Genomic DNA, 17170 nt, shown 5'->3' with positions numbered 1-17170 from the left:
CCAAGTGACCTCAGCCGCTCCTCATATGTCTTCCCCTCTAGGCCCTTCACCATCTTTGTAGACCTACCACTTCCCTGGGCAACCCGTTCCAATGCCTGACTACTCTTTCTGAGAAGAAATTTCTCCTAATTTCTAACCTGAACCTCACCTGGTGCACCTTGAGGCCATTCCCTCTTGTCCTATCGCTAGCTATCTGCAAGAAGAGGCTGACCCGCAGCTCCCCACAACTTCCTTTCAGGTAGCTGTAGAGAGCAGTAAGGTCTCTCCTGAGCCTCCTCTTCTCCAGACTAAACAACCCCAGTTCCCTCAGCCACTCCTCATAAAACTTGTGTTCCAGACCCTTCACCAGCTTTGTAGCTCTTCTCTGGACATGTTCCAGGGCCTCGATGTCCTTCTTGTTGTGACGGACCCGAAACTGAACACAGTACTCAAGGTGCAGCCTCACCAGAACTGAGTACAGGGGAATGATCACCTCCCTGGTCCTGCTGGCTGCACTATTCCTGATATGAGCCAGGATACCGTTGGCCTTCTTGGCCTCCTGGGCACACTGCTGCCTCGTGTTCAGGCATGCATCAGTCAGTACCCCCAGACCCTTTTCCTCTGCACAGCTTTCGAGCCACTCTATCCCAAGCCTGTAATGTTACGTGGGTCTGTTGTGGCCAAAGCGCAGGACCTGGCAGTTAGCCATGTTGAATCTCATCCCACTGGCCTCTGCCCATCGATCCTATCTGTCCAGGTCCCTCTGCAGGGCCCTCCTACCCTCCAGCAGATCAACAATTCCCCCAGCTTGGTGTCATCTGCAAACTTACTGACGGTAAGTAAGTACTCATTATTTCAAATAAAATAATGCAAGTTTAAGTATCACTACACAAAGTCAATCCGATACACACAGTATGTGGACTCAAACCTCACCAATAGATAGATGTTAAAACATAAATGTAATTGAAACATCCTAAGTTATTGAGTGTGTTTCTTACAGGATTTTGCAGGGATAGATCCTTGTCCCAGTATTGTTATCACTGGTCTAGAAGAAAGTATAACGTGATTGCTAATGAAGCGTGAAGACGACACAAAGGCTAGTTGAGTAATGAGTAATTAAGGGGACAGGTCACTAATACAGACAAGACTATATTCTGGAAAGCTGTAATTCTAAAAAGCAATTAGGAAAAATATGAAAATTACCTATTAGTGGAATGTTTCAAGAAAAATATCTAGGCAGCACATCTGGATACGATATAACAGGAGCATAACTGGTTCAGCTGGAATTGCTAAGATGCATTTTTTGATGAGGCACTAGTTTTGATATACATAAAAACAGAAAACTTGAGAAGGACACTGGGAAGAAATGAAAGACTGGAACTCTACAAAACATGCTTTTACTTTAACAAAATATAAGAGTTTGATTTAAATTTTATTAAAAAAAAAAAAAGCTAAGAGATATGTTCATAAACCTGTGCAAGAAAAACTTGTGGTAAGACTGCTGTTCTTCGCATAACGAGAACTTGAAAGTCAATAATTAACATCTGAAAGTCAGTCATTTTCCAAATATGTATCAGTTATGTATTTTTCAATTAGTGGCATAAATAAAACAAAAGGTTTAAGTTTTTTGTTTTGTTTTTGTAAATTGCCAAATAAAAACAGATCTTATACATAATCAAAAAGTTACTCACCAGATGTAGTAATAGACCTTATACATAATGAAGAAGTTACTCACCAAATGTAGTAATACGGCTTACATTACAGAAAAGGTTAGATGTATATTGGCATTTGTATCTCCATACCTATGAAAATTCATTCTAGTCAGAATATATGTTAGTAGCTAAAACTTCCTTATTAAAGAATAAAACTGTTGCGAAGTTCTGGTGGTTTAACACCAGTAGGTAGCTCAGCACCACCACACGGCTTTCTGACTCCCCTTCCTCAACATAACAGGGAGAAAAAACATGATAAAATAAAGGCCATGGGTTGAAATAAGGACAAGGAGATAGCTTACCAGTTACTTTCATGGACAAATGAGACTCAATATAAGAATATTAATGTAATTTGTCTATTGCTAACAGATCAGAGCGTTGAGAAATAAAAGCAAATTAAAAACACTTCCCCCCCCATTCACCCTCCTCTACCTGCTCCCCTCGAGCACTGCCAGGGGATGGCAAATTGGAGTTATGGTCAGTACATAGCACTTCATCTCTGCCGCTTATTCACATTTATACTCTTCCCCTGCTCCAGTGAGGGGTCCCTCCCACGGGGTGCTGTCCTTCCCAAACTGATCCTGTGTGGGCTTCCCACAGGCAGCAGCTCTTCAAGAACTGCTCCAACATGGCTCCGTACCACAGGGTCCATCCATCAGGAGCAAACTGCTCCAACACGGGTCCCCCACAGGCGGCAGCTCCCCCCAGACACCCTGCTCCTGTGTGGGCTCCTCTCCACAGGCTGCAGCTCCGGCCTGAGGCCTGCTCCTGCGGGGGCTCTCCATGGGCCGAAACCTCCTCCGGGCCACATCCACGTGCTCCACCGGGGGCTCCTCCGCAGGCTGCAGCGTGGAGATCTGCTCTGCCAGACATGGGCCTCTTCAAGGTCTGCAGGGAACTTCTGCTCTGTCACCTGGAGCACCTCCTGCCCTCCTTCTGCACTGACCTTGGGGTCTGCAGGGCTGTTTCTCTCACAATTTCTCATTCCTTTCTCCCAGTTGTTGTGAAACTACTGTTCCACAGCAGTTTTTTTTCCCTTTCTTAGATATGTTCTCACAGAGGCATAAACATTATTGTCCTTTGGCTCAGCTTTGGCCAGCAGTGGGTCCCTTTTGGAGCCAGCTGGAGCTGGCTCTGATCTGACATGGGGAAGCTTCTGGATTCTTCTGACAGAAGCCACCCCTGCAGCCCCCCTGCTACCATAAGTTTGCCATGTAAGTCCAATAAATATGTGAATTATTTTTAGATATCTGCAAACTCACAATGGTGGTGACAGCCAACAAATACAGCAGATGCACTTCTGGAAAATTTTTAATTTCTTGCAATTATAATTGCTATTTCAAAATTATGGTTTGGAAATTACTGAACATTTATTTCTATGTAACTAAATACATGTAACTGTAAGAAAGTCAAAAACATCTCATTCACCACAGTGAATTTGTCAGTAATGGTAATGAAAAAGAAGTTACTTGAAATGTTTCTTCTGATCCATGATAAAATAATTAAATCTGATTAAAATTTTCAACTTAATTATCAAGCAATAACTGATGAAAATGATGAATCATAGAATCATTTAGGTTGGAAAAGACCTCTAAGATCATCTGATCAAATTTTAACCTAGCACTGCCAAGTCTATCACTAAAACACGTCCTTAAATATCACATCTGCACATCTTTTAAATTCTTCCAGGGATGGTAACTCAACCACTTCCCTGGGCAGCCTGTTCCAATGCTTTACAAATCTTTCAGTGAATTCTTTTTTTTTCCTAACATCCAACCTAAACATTCCCTGGCACAACTTGAGGCCATTTCTTCTTAACTATTGCTTGTTGCTTGGGAGAAGAGATCAGCCCCCACCCCACTACAACCTCCTTTGAGGTAGTTGTAGAAAGTAATAAGGTCTCTGAGCCTCCTTTTCTCTAGGCTAAATAACACCAGTTCTGTCAGCTGCTCCTCGTAAGGCTTGCTCTCTAGACCCTTCACCAACTTCATTGCCTTTCTTTGGACATGCTCCATCACCTCAATGTCTTTCTTTTAGTGAGGGGCCCAAAACTGAATACAATATTCTAGCTTTGGTCCCACCAGAGCTGAGTACAGGGGGACATTCACAGGGGACTTCATGACACACTATTTCTGATACAAGTCAGGATGCTGTTGACCTTCTTGGCCACCTGAGCACCCTGCTGGCTCATATTCAACCAGCTATTGACCAATAACCCCAGGTGCCTTTCTGCTGGCCATCTTTCCAGCCACTCTTCCCCCAACTTAAAACATTGCATGTGGTTGTCGTGACTCAAGCACAGGACCAACGCTTATCATTGCTGTACTTCACATAGTTGGCCTTGGCCCATTGGTCCAGCCTATACAGATCCGTCTGTAGAGCCTTCCTACCCTCAAGGTAGGAACACTCCTGCCTCTTGGTGTCATCTGCAAACTTAGCGAGTGTACTTGATCCCCTTTTCTAGATCATCGATAAAGATATTGAAGAGATCTGGTCCAAAACTGAGGCCTGGGGGACATCACTTGTAACCAGCCATCATCTGGATTTAACTCCATTTACCACAACTCTTTGGGCATAGCCACCCAGACAGTTTTTTACTCAGCAAAGTGTATGCCTGTCCAAACCATGAGCAACTAGTTTCTGCAGAAGAATGCTGTGGAAAACAGTATCAAAAGCTTTACTAAAATCTAGGTAAACCACATCCACAGCATTTCTCTCATCCACTACGCAGATTACCTTATCGTAGAAGGAGATCAGGTTAGTTAAGCAGGGCCTGCCTTTCATAAAGCCATGCTGATCGCGCCTGATCACCTGGTTGTCCTGAATGTGCCATGTGATGGCACTCAAGATGATCTGCTCCATAAACACTTCCTACTTTCCTTAAAAGTGGTATCATGATGTTAAGTAGCAAATGAAAGCAATAAATTTTGTATGGCTTATAGCCAGACTACTTTGTTTGAATCAAACAAGTTTTGTCGTCTCACATGGTGCTGAACTAAACTGTTTTGTCAATTATCCAAACATTTAGTCAATAATAAGGAAACTGAAATTACTCATCAACTGACATAATTCTAAACGGATAATTTACTTACAATTTTGATGAGAGTAAATATCCATTACCAACTTAAATGGAGTTCATTCATGAAACAGTAATTGCTAAGTAACTGTAACATATATTACAGATCGTTCATTACTGTTGTAATTAGTATAGCATGTTCTTTCAGTTTTCCTGTATTTCTGGAAATGTAGATATAGTTGCTTACCAAAATGGTGGTAACAATTAAGGAGCGATTGGACAGGGAATCCGTGATGTTTGCTGGTTTTCCTTTCTGATTCTCTGTCATGTTAAGGCCACTCAGTGGATCCCAAGTTCCAACCTATAAAACAGTATATTACTATGTAAATTGTCCATTAGTTACATTTCAATGTCTAGAAAATAATGCTTTAAGGAAAAACAGATTGCTACAAAAGAAAAAAAGATCAGTAGCACTTATTATTCACCCGTGTTCCATTATCTTTTGTCATTACATTGAAAGTCTGCTTTTTTAATATATGATTCACGATACTTCAGACTGTGTTTCGTGAAGTGTGACATAAGGGGAAAAATGATGCGCATAATGTCTACAGCCACACTGAATACTTAATTTTCCATTTAACTTTCATACTTCAAGATAAAACCACATTCGAAGATAACTCAATAGTTGGGTGGAAATTCATTTGCAGAGCATAGAGCATCCTCTCTACAGAAAGATCTATCATTTTCTCTCATCAGAGAGAACAAACGGGCAAAAGATGTTTTCGTAAAAATGTAACAGGGAAGGCTGAAAGTGAAATAACTTAACTGATTTCCAGATAAATGTTCAGTATATATATCTTTTGACACTTTGTACCTTGAATTTCTTACTCCAGCAAAGTCAATAGGATTTTTATCTAAGCTAGGAACCAGGGTTATGATTTAAGGTTCAGCTCAAGGACAATCTCATGTACTAAGTGGTAAGTAGTGGGTCTTATGCTTATATCATTCATCTGCAATTTCATCACTGTAAAATGAAAGCAGGCAAGCAATAAATACATCTGGTTTTAGACATCAGATTATTTTTTGTATTACTACACTGTCTAGAAAATAAAAACTTTATTTTTTGTTTTTAGAAAATATTTTAAATATTACTTCAAATACTCAGCAACATCTACAATATGAGCTAAAGATTCTTTAAAATTGAATATGGACAGTAATTCAATAATTCTGTGAGGTAGCAGGTTTTATTGTGAATATATATATACATATGTATATATATGCGTATATATAAACACATACAGAGGAATATTTGTCAAATCTTTCAAACTGATTCCTGAGAAACTGCTTTTAAGCGATTCATTACAGCATGGCTGTCAACTAAGTTTAGGACACAATTTAGTATGGCTTGAATAAAGAGAGTTTAATCTTTAAAACCGAGCATACAGTGGAGTATGAATCAGCAGAAGCTGTAAGAGAGAAAAGGCAAGTTTGATCTCTTTTTCTACCATGCCCTGTTCCTCAGGAACATTTTATCTTTCTTCTTTGCATACAACACTCAGTTACAAGGCAAGGGCCACTCCTTTGAATGGCTATGATTCTTAAATTTTGGCTATTCAGTACCTCTTATAGTGAGGACAGAACTGTGAAGGGAAGAAAGGGGAACACGTGTCTCAAATACAATTGGACAATAACATCGAACACATCATCTCAAAGCACTGAAATCAAAGCTTACTATTAAAAAAAAAATTCTTCATTTACTATTTTAGTATTACTTCATTTTGTGACTTGAAAGGTTTTTAGGAACCCAAAACAATCAGCCCTGCAGTTTGGCCACAATTAAGAAATTGTAAAAGGACTGAGAACTTTTTGTTGCAATATTCTGTTAGTTACAGCAATCAAAGTGTTCCTTCTACTTTGACAAAAGAGCAAACTAGGAAAATAGACTAATAAGGGGTGACAAAGACCAGAGCTTGAGTCTGTCCCTGCTGTTTTATTCACATAATTGAACCTAGACTAATCTCCCCTGTAAGAAGATTCAGTTTCAGTAACACGAGTAGCACAAAAATTTCTAAGGGAATGTCATCACCTTATTTGATCATTTTCAAACCCCAAATTCATTAAATCATATATTTTATTCTGCGGTTCATAATTCAGATATACCTGGACAAAAGCCAACACACTATTAATTAAAATACTTCTTCCCCTACTTTTTAATACAGTTACAGCCACAAGCAAATGAATAATTATCAACTATTAGATTTTGGGTTTTATCTACTACATCCATCTAAACTAATAAGAACTATCAACTGCACAATTTTAAAAAGGAACTTGTATCTTGATAAACTATTGCGTTATTTTTCTAAATGAGGTTAAGTGTACTTGCGTTGCACAAAATCATCTATTTTTGTAAATCAATAATCTAAGAAATAGAACAAAAGTAGGATGTTCCACATAGTACATCTTTTGCATGTTATTAATGAACTCAAAAACTTATGCCAGGCATTCTGATGTACTATGTGGAACAGTATCACATATACATCTCCTCAAAACTGCTCCTTCTAGAGAAAACAGTGCATAAACAATGCATTAAATTCATTTTTTTCTATTTGCTTAAGCACGATGTTTTAATTCTAAAATAGCCTTTTGAACAGAACAGAATTGCTAATGGGTTTTCACTAAAAAATCAAGAGTACTTTAAATGCCATAAATGTTGAAAAAGCAAATCAAGGTACTCTGCTACATGTAACTTCAATTCAAACAACTTGCAATTTACTTCTACTGCATCACATCTATTTCCAACAAAATTTCAAGTTCTCCTTTAAACTGAAACAACCTGATACACTGATGTACACAGTAGAGAGGATGTTCACATAGTAAATATAGTCACAGGGCAACTGTCTGATCTTCCCCCTGTAAATTCAACATGGCACTGAAACAGAAACTTTTCAAAGGTTATCAAAAAAGTAATAATGAGAAGCCAGCATTCCCAGCCTTTGATCCCCAGTTCTTCCATTCAAGTGCCCTAAATAACTAGATTGTAAAATAAGCTTGTATACAAATAAAAAGTTCACATTCAGCTAGTTAACAGTTTTAAAAGAAGTGGTAGCTTCGTTTCATCCCAATGATTTTCAAAGGTACAGCATGATTTTAATTTATCTCCTCTAGCATGTCTAAAGCACACAGAATCATTAAGGTTAGAAAAGACCTCCAAGATCATCTGGTCCAAACATCCCTCTACCACCGATGTTACCCACTAAACCAAGCACTAAGTCCAACATTTCCTTAAACACCTCTTTCCACTTTAAAATAAAAATGCAGTTTTCTATTTAGTAAAAATCTGCTTCGAGTCATGCTGAGCATAATTCAGCAAACTATTTATGAAAAAAATCTAAATTGTTTCAATGGCAATGGAGGGAAAAAGTTTGTAGTTCCTTTAGTAAAATTCAGACTTTCTTCAAATCTACTACCCTTACTAAGATCAATCCAATATAATTCACCATCACCCCAAAAAAGAAGCATTGTATATTCCTGCAACTTAAATTTGCTGAGCTTATATATACTCCAAACTAGTTTACTAGTCTGATGAGATGTTATACACAAACATTTAATACATTAAAGTAGCTTTCTTACTTCAGCATGTTTGAGAAAAAGAAATTTATGAATAAGCACGTTTCCTTTGTCATTACTTTACTTCAAAACTCCCCTAAGAGAAGGAACCTTTATTTCTGAATTTAAGTCAACAAAAACTGTACCTACTACTCACATTGACGTGCCATAAGCATTGTAATGGGAAGGATCATTGCCCCTCTGCAGTGGTACCAATTGTCCATCTATGGAGCCACCATCATAGAGTTATTCAACCCCCGAATAATTGAGAAATGTGTCTCTAGTTAACCATCTTTATTACATTTTGTACAGTAGTTAGTAGTACACCAGTGATTACTTCAAGAAAATAACTGTTCTCCTGTCTTAATAATATTATTTCTTCATATTTATGTCTTTCCAATTTGGGTATTGCTTCAGTTATTCTGCTTTCTTAAAAATACAAATAAAAATAAAACTACTTTCTCTCTGAGAAATATGTTAATACCCATACTTCTGGTTTGTGGTTTTTTTTCCCATGTCATTAATAAAAATATTAAATAAAACAAGATCTGATATCCTGGACAATGGATTACAACTCATTTTGTGTCATCTATCTTTGTTCTGTGTATCGGATGCTGAGCAAGATTTCAATCCAGTTGTTAACAACTCTATTCAATAAATGTGATTCTTTTTCAGTGACAAATTTTCATATTAAATGTATTAAATTCAGGTATGTGTTATCTCCTTGAAGCATAAGATAATTTTCCGCATGATGTGACTTCAATGCAAACACTGATTGATTATGTTTTGAATGATAATTTGCTTATTACACCAGATTGCCACAGTTTGGGATTTCTACTGTACTTAACCACAAATAGTTGCAGTCTGGCCAGATTGACTGTCAGCAATTTTTGTTTTTTTTGTACCTTACATTAGCAGCACTAGAATCATCAATTAATTTTGTCATTTTCATCTTCCAGGAAACTATCATTTTTGTCAGACAGGATTTTTTATTTGGAAAAAGCTTCCTTTTTTTTTTTTTTTGTGATGCTTTATTATCACCCCTCTTTCAAGAGTTTCAGGAACAGGTAATTCATGCAATCTATGTTTACAGAAGGCATTTTTTTTAAACGTGATGAGCAATTTCTCTGTCGTCACTGACTTCAGAATGAGCAGCGGTTACAAGTAAGACACAAGATGTAGGTAATTTCCTATTAACTATACAATTTATTTGTCACATTAAAAAAAAATCTCTAAAAAATAGGTCTTCTACAAATATTTCACAATAATTCTCTTTTCTCCTCTCCAAAGTTTTGGTTTTGTTTTCAAAAAATCATTTTAAATTCATAGATAGAGATGCTTGACAAGATGCTGGTTTGGGAAGAACATAAAGAACATACAAGAGACTGACAAAGATGAGGAAGGGTTCCTGAAGAAATAGGAAAACAGAAAGAAAGGGAATGGAAAGGACAAAGAGATGGAGAGGGACATGAGAAGAGATATTGGAAAGGTAGAAGGTGAGGTGGAAAGAACAATAGAGAGGGAAAAAGGGAGAGGAGAAAAGGTGAAGGAGGCACATGTATTGGTTTTATGTGGAAAGGGTTTGGTAGCGGGGGGATGCAGGGGTGGCCTCTATAACCAGAGCCCAGCAGTTGCCCCATGTCAGATCAGAGCCAGCTCCAGCTGGCTCCAAAAGGGACCCACTGCTGGCCAAAGCTGAGCCAAAGGACAATAACGTTTATGCCTCTGTGAGAACATATCTAAGAAAGGGAAAAAAAACTGCTGTGGAACAGTAGTTTCACAACAACTGGGAGAAAGGAATGAGAAATTGTGAGAGAAACAGCCCTGCAGACCCCAAGGTCAGTGCAGAAGGAGGGCAGGAGGTGCTCCAGGTGACAGAGCAGAAGTTCCCTGCAGACCTTGAAGAGGCCCATGTCTGGCAGAGCAGATCTCCACGCTGCAGCCTGCGGAGGAGCCCCCGGTGGAGCACGTGGATGTGGCCCGGAGGAGGTTTCGGCCCATGGAGAGCCCCCGCAGGAGCAGGCCTCAGGCCGGAGCTGCAGCCTGTGGAGAGGAGCCCACACAGGAGCAGGGTGTCGGGGGGAGCTGCCGCCTGTGGGGGACCCGTGTTGGAGCAGTTTGCTCCTGATGGATGGACCCTGTGGTACGGAGCCATGTTGGAGCAGTTCTTGAAGAGCTGCTGCCTGTGGGAAGCCCACACAGGATAAGTTTGGGAAGGATGGCATCCCGTGGGAGGGACCCCATGTGGAGCAGGGGCAGAGAGTGACCATGAAGGAACAGCGGAGACGAAGCATTAGGGACTGACCACAGCCCCCATTCCCTGTTCCCCTGCACCACTCAGGGCAAGGAGGTGGTAGAAGAGGGTGGATGGACTGCAAGTGTTTTTAGTTTGCTTGTAGTTTCTGACTGTTCTAGTCCATTAGTGACAGGCAATCAATTATATTAAACTCCCTATGCTGAGTCTGTTTTACCCGTGATGATAATAGTTGAGTGATCACCCTGTCTTTACCTCAACCCTTGAGCCCTTTTCATCGTATTTTCTCCCCCTTTCCCTTTGAGGATGGGGAGTGAGAGAGTGGTTGTGGAGGAGTTCAGCTGCACAGCTGGGTAAAGCCACCACAGTAGGGAGAGAAGGAGTTCGTAGAAGAGCGCAGGAAAAAATGTGTATGATGGAGAGATGGAGCACACAATGCGAAGGAAGGGGACAGAGAGAGGAGAAAGTGGGAAGTGAATGAGTTTCAGCTTTAACGTGAAAACAATGGAAAGGGAAGGGAAGACAATGGGAAAACGAGGGGAGGAGAGGGAAGGAAAAACAGAACTCTCAAATGCTTTCATGGCTAAAATGTATTCTCTCTACTGGAAAGCATAATAGGGTCTGAGTTCTTTCAAAATAAACAAGTTTTCTTCAAAGATGTTTTTAGTTCAGATTGATTTCTCTTTCTCAGTAAAATAACCTATAAGAACCAAATACTAAGCAATTCAGGCTAATGAGCATATAGCTTAAGTTTCCTTAATGGAATCATCATAGAATGGCTTAGGTCCAAAGGGACCTTAAAGATCGTCTAGTTCCAACCCTCCCTGCCATGAGCAGGGATGCTACCCATTAGATCAGGTTGCCCAGAGTCTCATCCAACATCTCCAGGGATGGGGCATCCACTATTTCTCTGGGCAACCAATACATTTTTCTGAACAACCATCCCTTTCCTAATCTGCTATCACTACACCCTACAGTAACTGCTCTGCTTTTGCTTATATGTATCTTTAAACATGTAGCATTCCTCATCATTCTTTGCCAACACTTTCCCAACTCCTAAACTTTTATAATGATAACTGTTACTGTTCTTTCCAAAGCTTTTCAGAATATTTTGTTGAAGAAGTAATATTATCACATCCCTTTAAAGCCAAAATGCACCACAAAGTGCACCACAAAGGCAGTGAAGATGCTCCTTTTCTCTGAGCATCCATATACACAGCTCAAGCACACATTGGTTGTTTTAAAACATCCATATCCTTTTACTACAGTTTCTGTTATCGTCTCTCACGTATCTTTCATTATTACTACTTCCCAAGTCTGTGTTTTAGAGTACTGTATTTTCTGTTGACTTTTATTTTCTTCACATATTTGTAATCTCTGTAGACTTTTTTTTTTATTTCTGTATTTTCAGTGGGTTATGTATTTCCTAATATATTGTCAACTAAGAATTAAATTAACATGCTTTTGTGTTTCTACCTTTATATTGATACGGAAGGTAAAATATAAAACGGACACATAATACAGATCCATATGGAAGATACCATTCCTTTAGCCCACTACACATCCATTACACAGTATCTTACACCAACATTCTCCTGGGAAATTTCCAGTCCACATACTTATTAACAAGAAATTGTTAATAAAGTCAACTTTTTTTTTAGTAAGGTTGTGAAGTAGTATCAGATATGTCACTTGAATGCAAATATATTACACTGTCTCCCTTCCTTTAATTGTTTTGCATTTCTGCCAGGAAAGAAATTAAGTACACTTTGAAGATTTTTTCCTGAAAACCCATGCTGCTTGATGGTTCTCAAATGCCGCCTGATGTCCTTATAGTCATCCTAGATTTCAGAGACTTCCTTTTCTCATTTTCAACAGCTTATCACTTCCTTATATGCAGACTCTTCAGCCACTACTGACTTATTCAGCTATTCCCATGTCATAAATTCTTCCATTTATGTTTTCAGTAAGGAAGACAGGTTGCATTGTTCCTATTATTCTCATAAACAAAGTAAATTTGCTTTGCAACTTTAATCACAATTATACACTGTCTTTCCTTAACTTTGCCTAACTCCCTTCATGGAATACTTCATAGTAAGCCATTTTAATATCCAAGCATTGCTTCATGTTTTAAAATATAGTTTAATTCTATAATCACAGGTTTTCCACTGGACCTTTTCGAAAATCATATTACCTATTTAGTTGTTTCAAAGCAAGCTCACACCTTATGAACTTCTTTGAGTGAGGTGGGGGTTGGCCTGTTCTCCCACATGCCTGGTGACAGGATGAGGGGGAAAGGGCTAAAGTTGCGCCAGGGGAGGTTTAGGTTGGATATTAGGAAGAACTTCTTTACTGAAAGGGTTGTTAGGCATTGGAATGGACTGCCCAGGGAAGTGGTTGAGCCACCATCCCTGGAGGTCTTTAAAAGACATTTAGATGTAGAGCTTTGGGATATGATTTAGGGGAGGGCTTGTTAGTGTTAGGTCAGAGGTTGGACTAGGTGATCTTGGAGGTCTCTTCCAACCTAGACAATTCTGTGATATCTTCCTAATAAGAAAACATTAATACCCCAAAACTAGTATCAGGAAGAAATATGTTGTTTAAACTAATCTCTCTCTCCAGCTATTTTCAGGAGGAAAAAAAAAGGAAATAGAACTCTGCAGCATGGTGGTTTCCCTGAATTTCTCTTTTTATTTGTCAGTACAGTATTGCCTTGGGGCAATAGAGGATAAAACTTTATCTGAAGATGAAGGAAAGCAGTGTTTACAGAACACGGAAAACCACATCTAAATAACAACTATACAGTAAATAAAAACTAAATACATTGCCCTGCAGATGGAAACCTTTGTCTGCTGATCATAACATTGTGAGACACTGCAGCCTCCTACATTGCCTCTCTATACCAGGTTGACCGGTGATGAAGGGTAACGTGATCTTTTTTCAGATCACTGTGGAGTTACATAGGTAGGCCAAATAGATGTAGGTGTTCCCAAAGCCATTAGTTCAAATCTCGACAATATTAGGATTCAAAAAAGGACATTTCTCAATCTTCCAGTCTCTCCCTCTATCTCTGTAGAAGAAAAATTCATGTCAGAAGATAAACAAACTTGTCAGGCTGCCTATTCTTAATTTTTAATGCCCCTTACAAATAGAAAACTTGTATTCCAAGGAAAGAATAAGACTTCTCTCAAAATACAGAGAAATTCCAAAATTAAGTTATTTTATTTCTTTTTCAGGCAAATTTTACCGAATTAGTAAGATGCAAAGAAAATACAAATACATATACCCACATGTTTACACATAGGTGATGGGATTGGAACTGTATGTAAAGCTAAACTCAATATAGATCAAACTATAATAATGCATGGTTCAAGGTCCAACTATCTACTCTTCACCAGGTTCTCTCAAAACTATGGATGTGGCTAGAAGTATGCAGTTAAGAGGCTACTGTCAGACACCAGATCAGCAACTTTAGAAGATTTTGAAGCCAGATATCAGGCAGGGAATAGGCATGCTACATGTAACACATTAAATGTTTTTGAAAGCCTGTACATTGTAATGCCTTTACATGGAGTCTCAATCTAGAAGTTAATGTTAAACTCCTGATTTATTTTTTTTACTGGGTATTATTTGTATGATATACAATGGCAGCATGAAAATCTACTTGCAGCATCAGCAGTCATTTTTAAGTCTTGTTTCCTGAAATTATGTTTAAGAAGTAGTTATGTAGAAAAGAGATATGCTTTGAGATATTCTAAGGATTCCTCTAATTTTTTCTCTCAGGTCTGTCTCATATTTCAAGGCAGATTTTCTGAATCCAAAGACTCAGAATTTTATGGTTGTGACATTCAAATTTGAGCGCCTAGGGATTTAGCACAGCACTTCCACTTGACACCGAGGTGAAATGTGCTTGGCAGGTCCCCTCGACTCTCTGAAACTGACTGAATTGAACAATGTTTTATCCATTTGTTATGGCATTGTCTGAAGAAAGTGACACTAGCATTTGGAAAGAACTTCCTTTGGAATCAAACACCTAAATGTATAGACCTATTTTCATAAGTATCCAGAACCAATGAGCCATGGTAAGAGGAAGTATAGATCTGGAGTCTCCCACATTTTTGAAGAGAAGAAATAATGTTCATACTTAGGGGAATTTGCTTTGTAATAATGACACAATTGTCTGGCAGACATGCACAAATACTAAGATGAAAATCTCAATGTTTTTAATTTTAATGGTACTGAAACACACATAACAAAATCACCATGGGGAAAAACATATTGCACAAAAAGTATTTAAGTTGTCTGATCTAATGTTTCAGCTTTACTGCCTTCTAAGAAAAAACAACCCTACACACATAAGATTTTGAGTCAGAACTATTTTTGAAAAAAAAAAAAAAAACTTTCAAAACCACATATTTATTCCCATATAAAATTTCATTTTGTTGTAGATGGTATATAAATGTTTGTTTTTTATCCAGAGGAAAAAAATAAGTTCCTTTTGTGAGATTAGAGGGAGGGAGGGGGCAAAGGAGGCTAAGTTTCTATGTTTTACATCACTTTAGAGATAAACATCTTACACACCTTTTCAAGACCTTCTTCCTTGAGGCTGATAACATCTAAATCAAAATCTGTCCTTAAGCCATTAGATTTGTTGAAAGTTATCCTGCCTGTGAGGCCTTCCCAGTGAGCCTAGAGAAAAAGAAAAAAAAGTCTATAAATACCTCTTCCTATTATTTCCCCAGAAAGAAAAATAATATTCCCATTTTGACAGAATTTGGTAAAATTTACCTAAATCATTGCGGCTGATTTAAATATATATATATTTCATATTCACTTTTTGCTAATAAATTAACCTTTCTTTAATCTTCATAGACAACTTTTTAATCAACTTTCCACATTAGCCAATAAACTCTTCATTTCTCCACTATTAATGCATGTACTATTCATGCAGTTCTGTTTCCCTGCCCCCCAACCCCAATCTCTTCCATTAACTCTGGATTTCATTCTTCTGTCAGGACATTTCAGTCAAACTTTTGCAAGATGCTGCATCCCCTGAAACCATGCTAAGACACCAAAAATTGAGGTCACTGAGCCAGTCTTCCAGAGTTGATTCCTTACTAATTTAATTAATATCCTATTAAAAAATAATAACAAAAATAAAAAACTTACAGTCAGCATGGTTCTTAAACTATATTAAACTAGAGGAAGAAGTATGGAAGACAAAGTTATCTTAAAATCAATTAGTATTAAAAACAGGATTATATTCCATTGCAAATATTTATCTTTACCATAGTATTTTGCATATCTAGAATGAGAAACTAGTAGTTATTTACAGTACAAGAATACCCTATTTGAATATTCTATAATCTTTAGCGCCTTAAATCTCCTAGACAGTACTATAACTTTAAATTTATCTAACCATATCTCAGCAGTATACTAGGAGAACAATGCTATATATATTTACCATGGCAAAAGAAGTGAAAATTAAAACTTCATTCTTGGCCTCTTCAAACTTATACTAGCATTTAGTTGCTGAATTTTTCACAGTCTATGGTCTTGGGGGGTTGTTTTTTTAATTCCACAAACATTCCAAAAACACAAGTATCCACAATTAAAAGTTTTATTTAGAATGCAGTTATTTAACCCTTTTATGTTTCTGTGTATGATACACTTTGTTCCAGCTAGGACTGGAAAACCTGTTTGGAAATAAAAATGTTTTCTTATCTGTCAATCTCTTTAAACATAAGCTCATAGTCTCACTCACCTACTAAAAAATAAAAAACACAGAATTCAAGTAGAATTAGAATAAAATGAAATGGGAGTTGGGAGGAAGGAACGTAAGGAAGCAGGATATATTTTATTAGTGACTTACCTCCTTAATGAGACTCATAAAGCGGGTCCCAAAGCGCCATGGTTTGTGGCGATTACACTGTAGTGAACTGACAGTCATCTGTGGGAACTGCTGGACAGCCACTGATACCACATGAACTGCATCATACATTAGAGCTGCATCCGTCTAAAATTAGAATGAAATCAGCACCATGAGCACAAAATGAAAACAAGTGACAACCAGCAGTGAGGGAACAAAACAGAAGTTTAGCACTGCTCATTACACTACAGGGAGAAAACTATCTGATTGTGCAGCACTGTGACAGCCTGATTGCCAAGTCCACAGAAGCGCCAGGACCTCTAGTCTCAGTTCTTCTCTTTTTAAAGCAGAAATAAGGGCCCAAATATCAATTTTCTAGGATCACAGAAGGACACCAGTACCTCTGATGACTCACACTACCTTAAAGAAAGTGGTGTTTTAGGAGGCTGCACTGTACGCATGCAGGTTTGACTCATGTCAGTTATTTCCATCAGTGAGAAGAAAAGAATAGATTAGCAAAGTGGCAAGACCTTGGCAATGAAGGAAAGTATACAGGCTAAGGAAGTAATGGTTTTCCATTTGGACTTACAGACTAGATACAGTCCCAAAGGTGTTCAACTGATTCATTTATAAGTTTTTATAGGAATCGGTTTAAATCCTTAAGACAGACCTAATCAATATCTTCCACAAAGCAGTGGCAAATTAGAATTGCATTGAACTCCACATTCATTTTA

The 17170-nt window shown here is 38.2% G+C and overlaps 1 protein-coding gene across 19 annotated transcripts in view; it reads right to left on the bottom strand.

The window, feature by feature from the left end:
* Positions 1-17170, bottom strand: part of GRIK2 (glutamate ionotropic receptor kainate type subunit 2) — a 414885-nt gene that overhangs the window by 180694 nt on the left and 217021 nt on the right. For 18 of the 19 annotated variants that reach the window (XR_004780987.2, XM_035561779.2, XM_050709385.1 and 15 more), the window contains 3 exons: positions 16440-16583; positions 15149-15256; positions 4955-5068 (listed from right to left, as the gene is read on the bottom strand). Coding sequence is in view for 18 of the 19 variants with exons in the window: in XM_035561779.2 (XP_035417672.1) it covers positions 4955-5068; positions 15149-15256; positions 16440-16583 (366 nt within the window). In the remaining variant the exon portion in view is untranslated. Of the gene's footprint in view, positions 1-4954; positions 5069-13327; positions 13638-15148; positions 15257-16439; positions 16584-17170 lie in introns of those variants that run through there. The other variant, XM_035561796.2, reaches the window with a different exon arrangement.

This window comes from Cygnus atratus, chromosome 3, assembly GCF_013377495.2.
Source record: "Cygnus atratus isolate AKBS03 ecotype Queensland, Australia chromosome 3, CAtr_DNAZoo_HiC_assembly, whole genome shotgun sequence".
Classification (NCBI taxonomy): Eukaryota; Metazoa; Chordata; class Aves; order Anseriformes; family Anatidae; genus Cygnus; species Cygnus atratus.
Note: the sequence above shows the minus strand (reverse complement) of the source record. Positions and strands in the feature narration are given on the sequence as shown.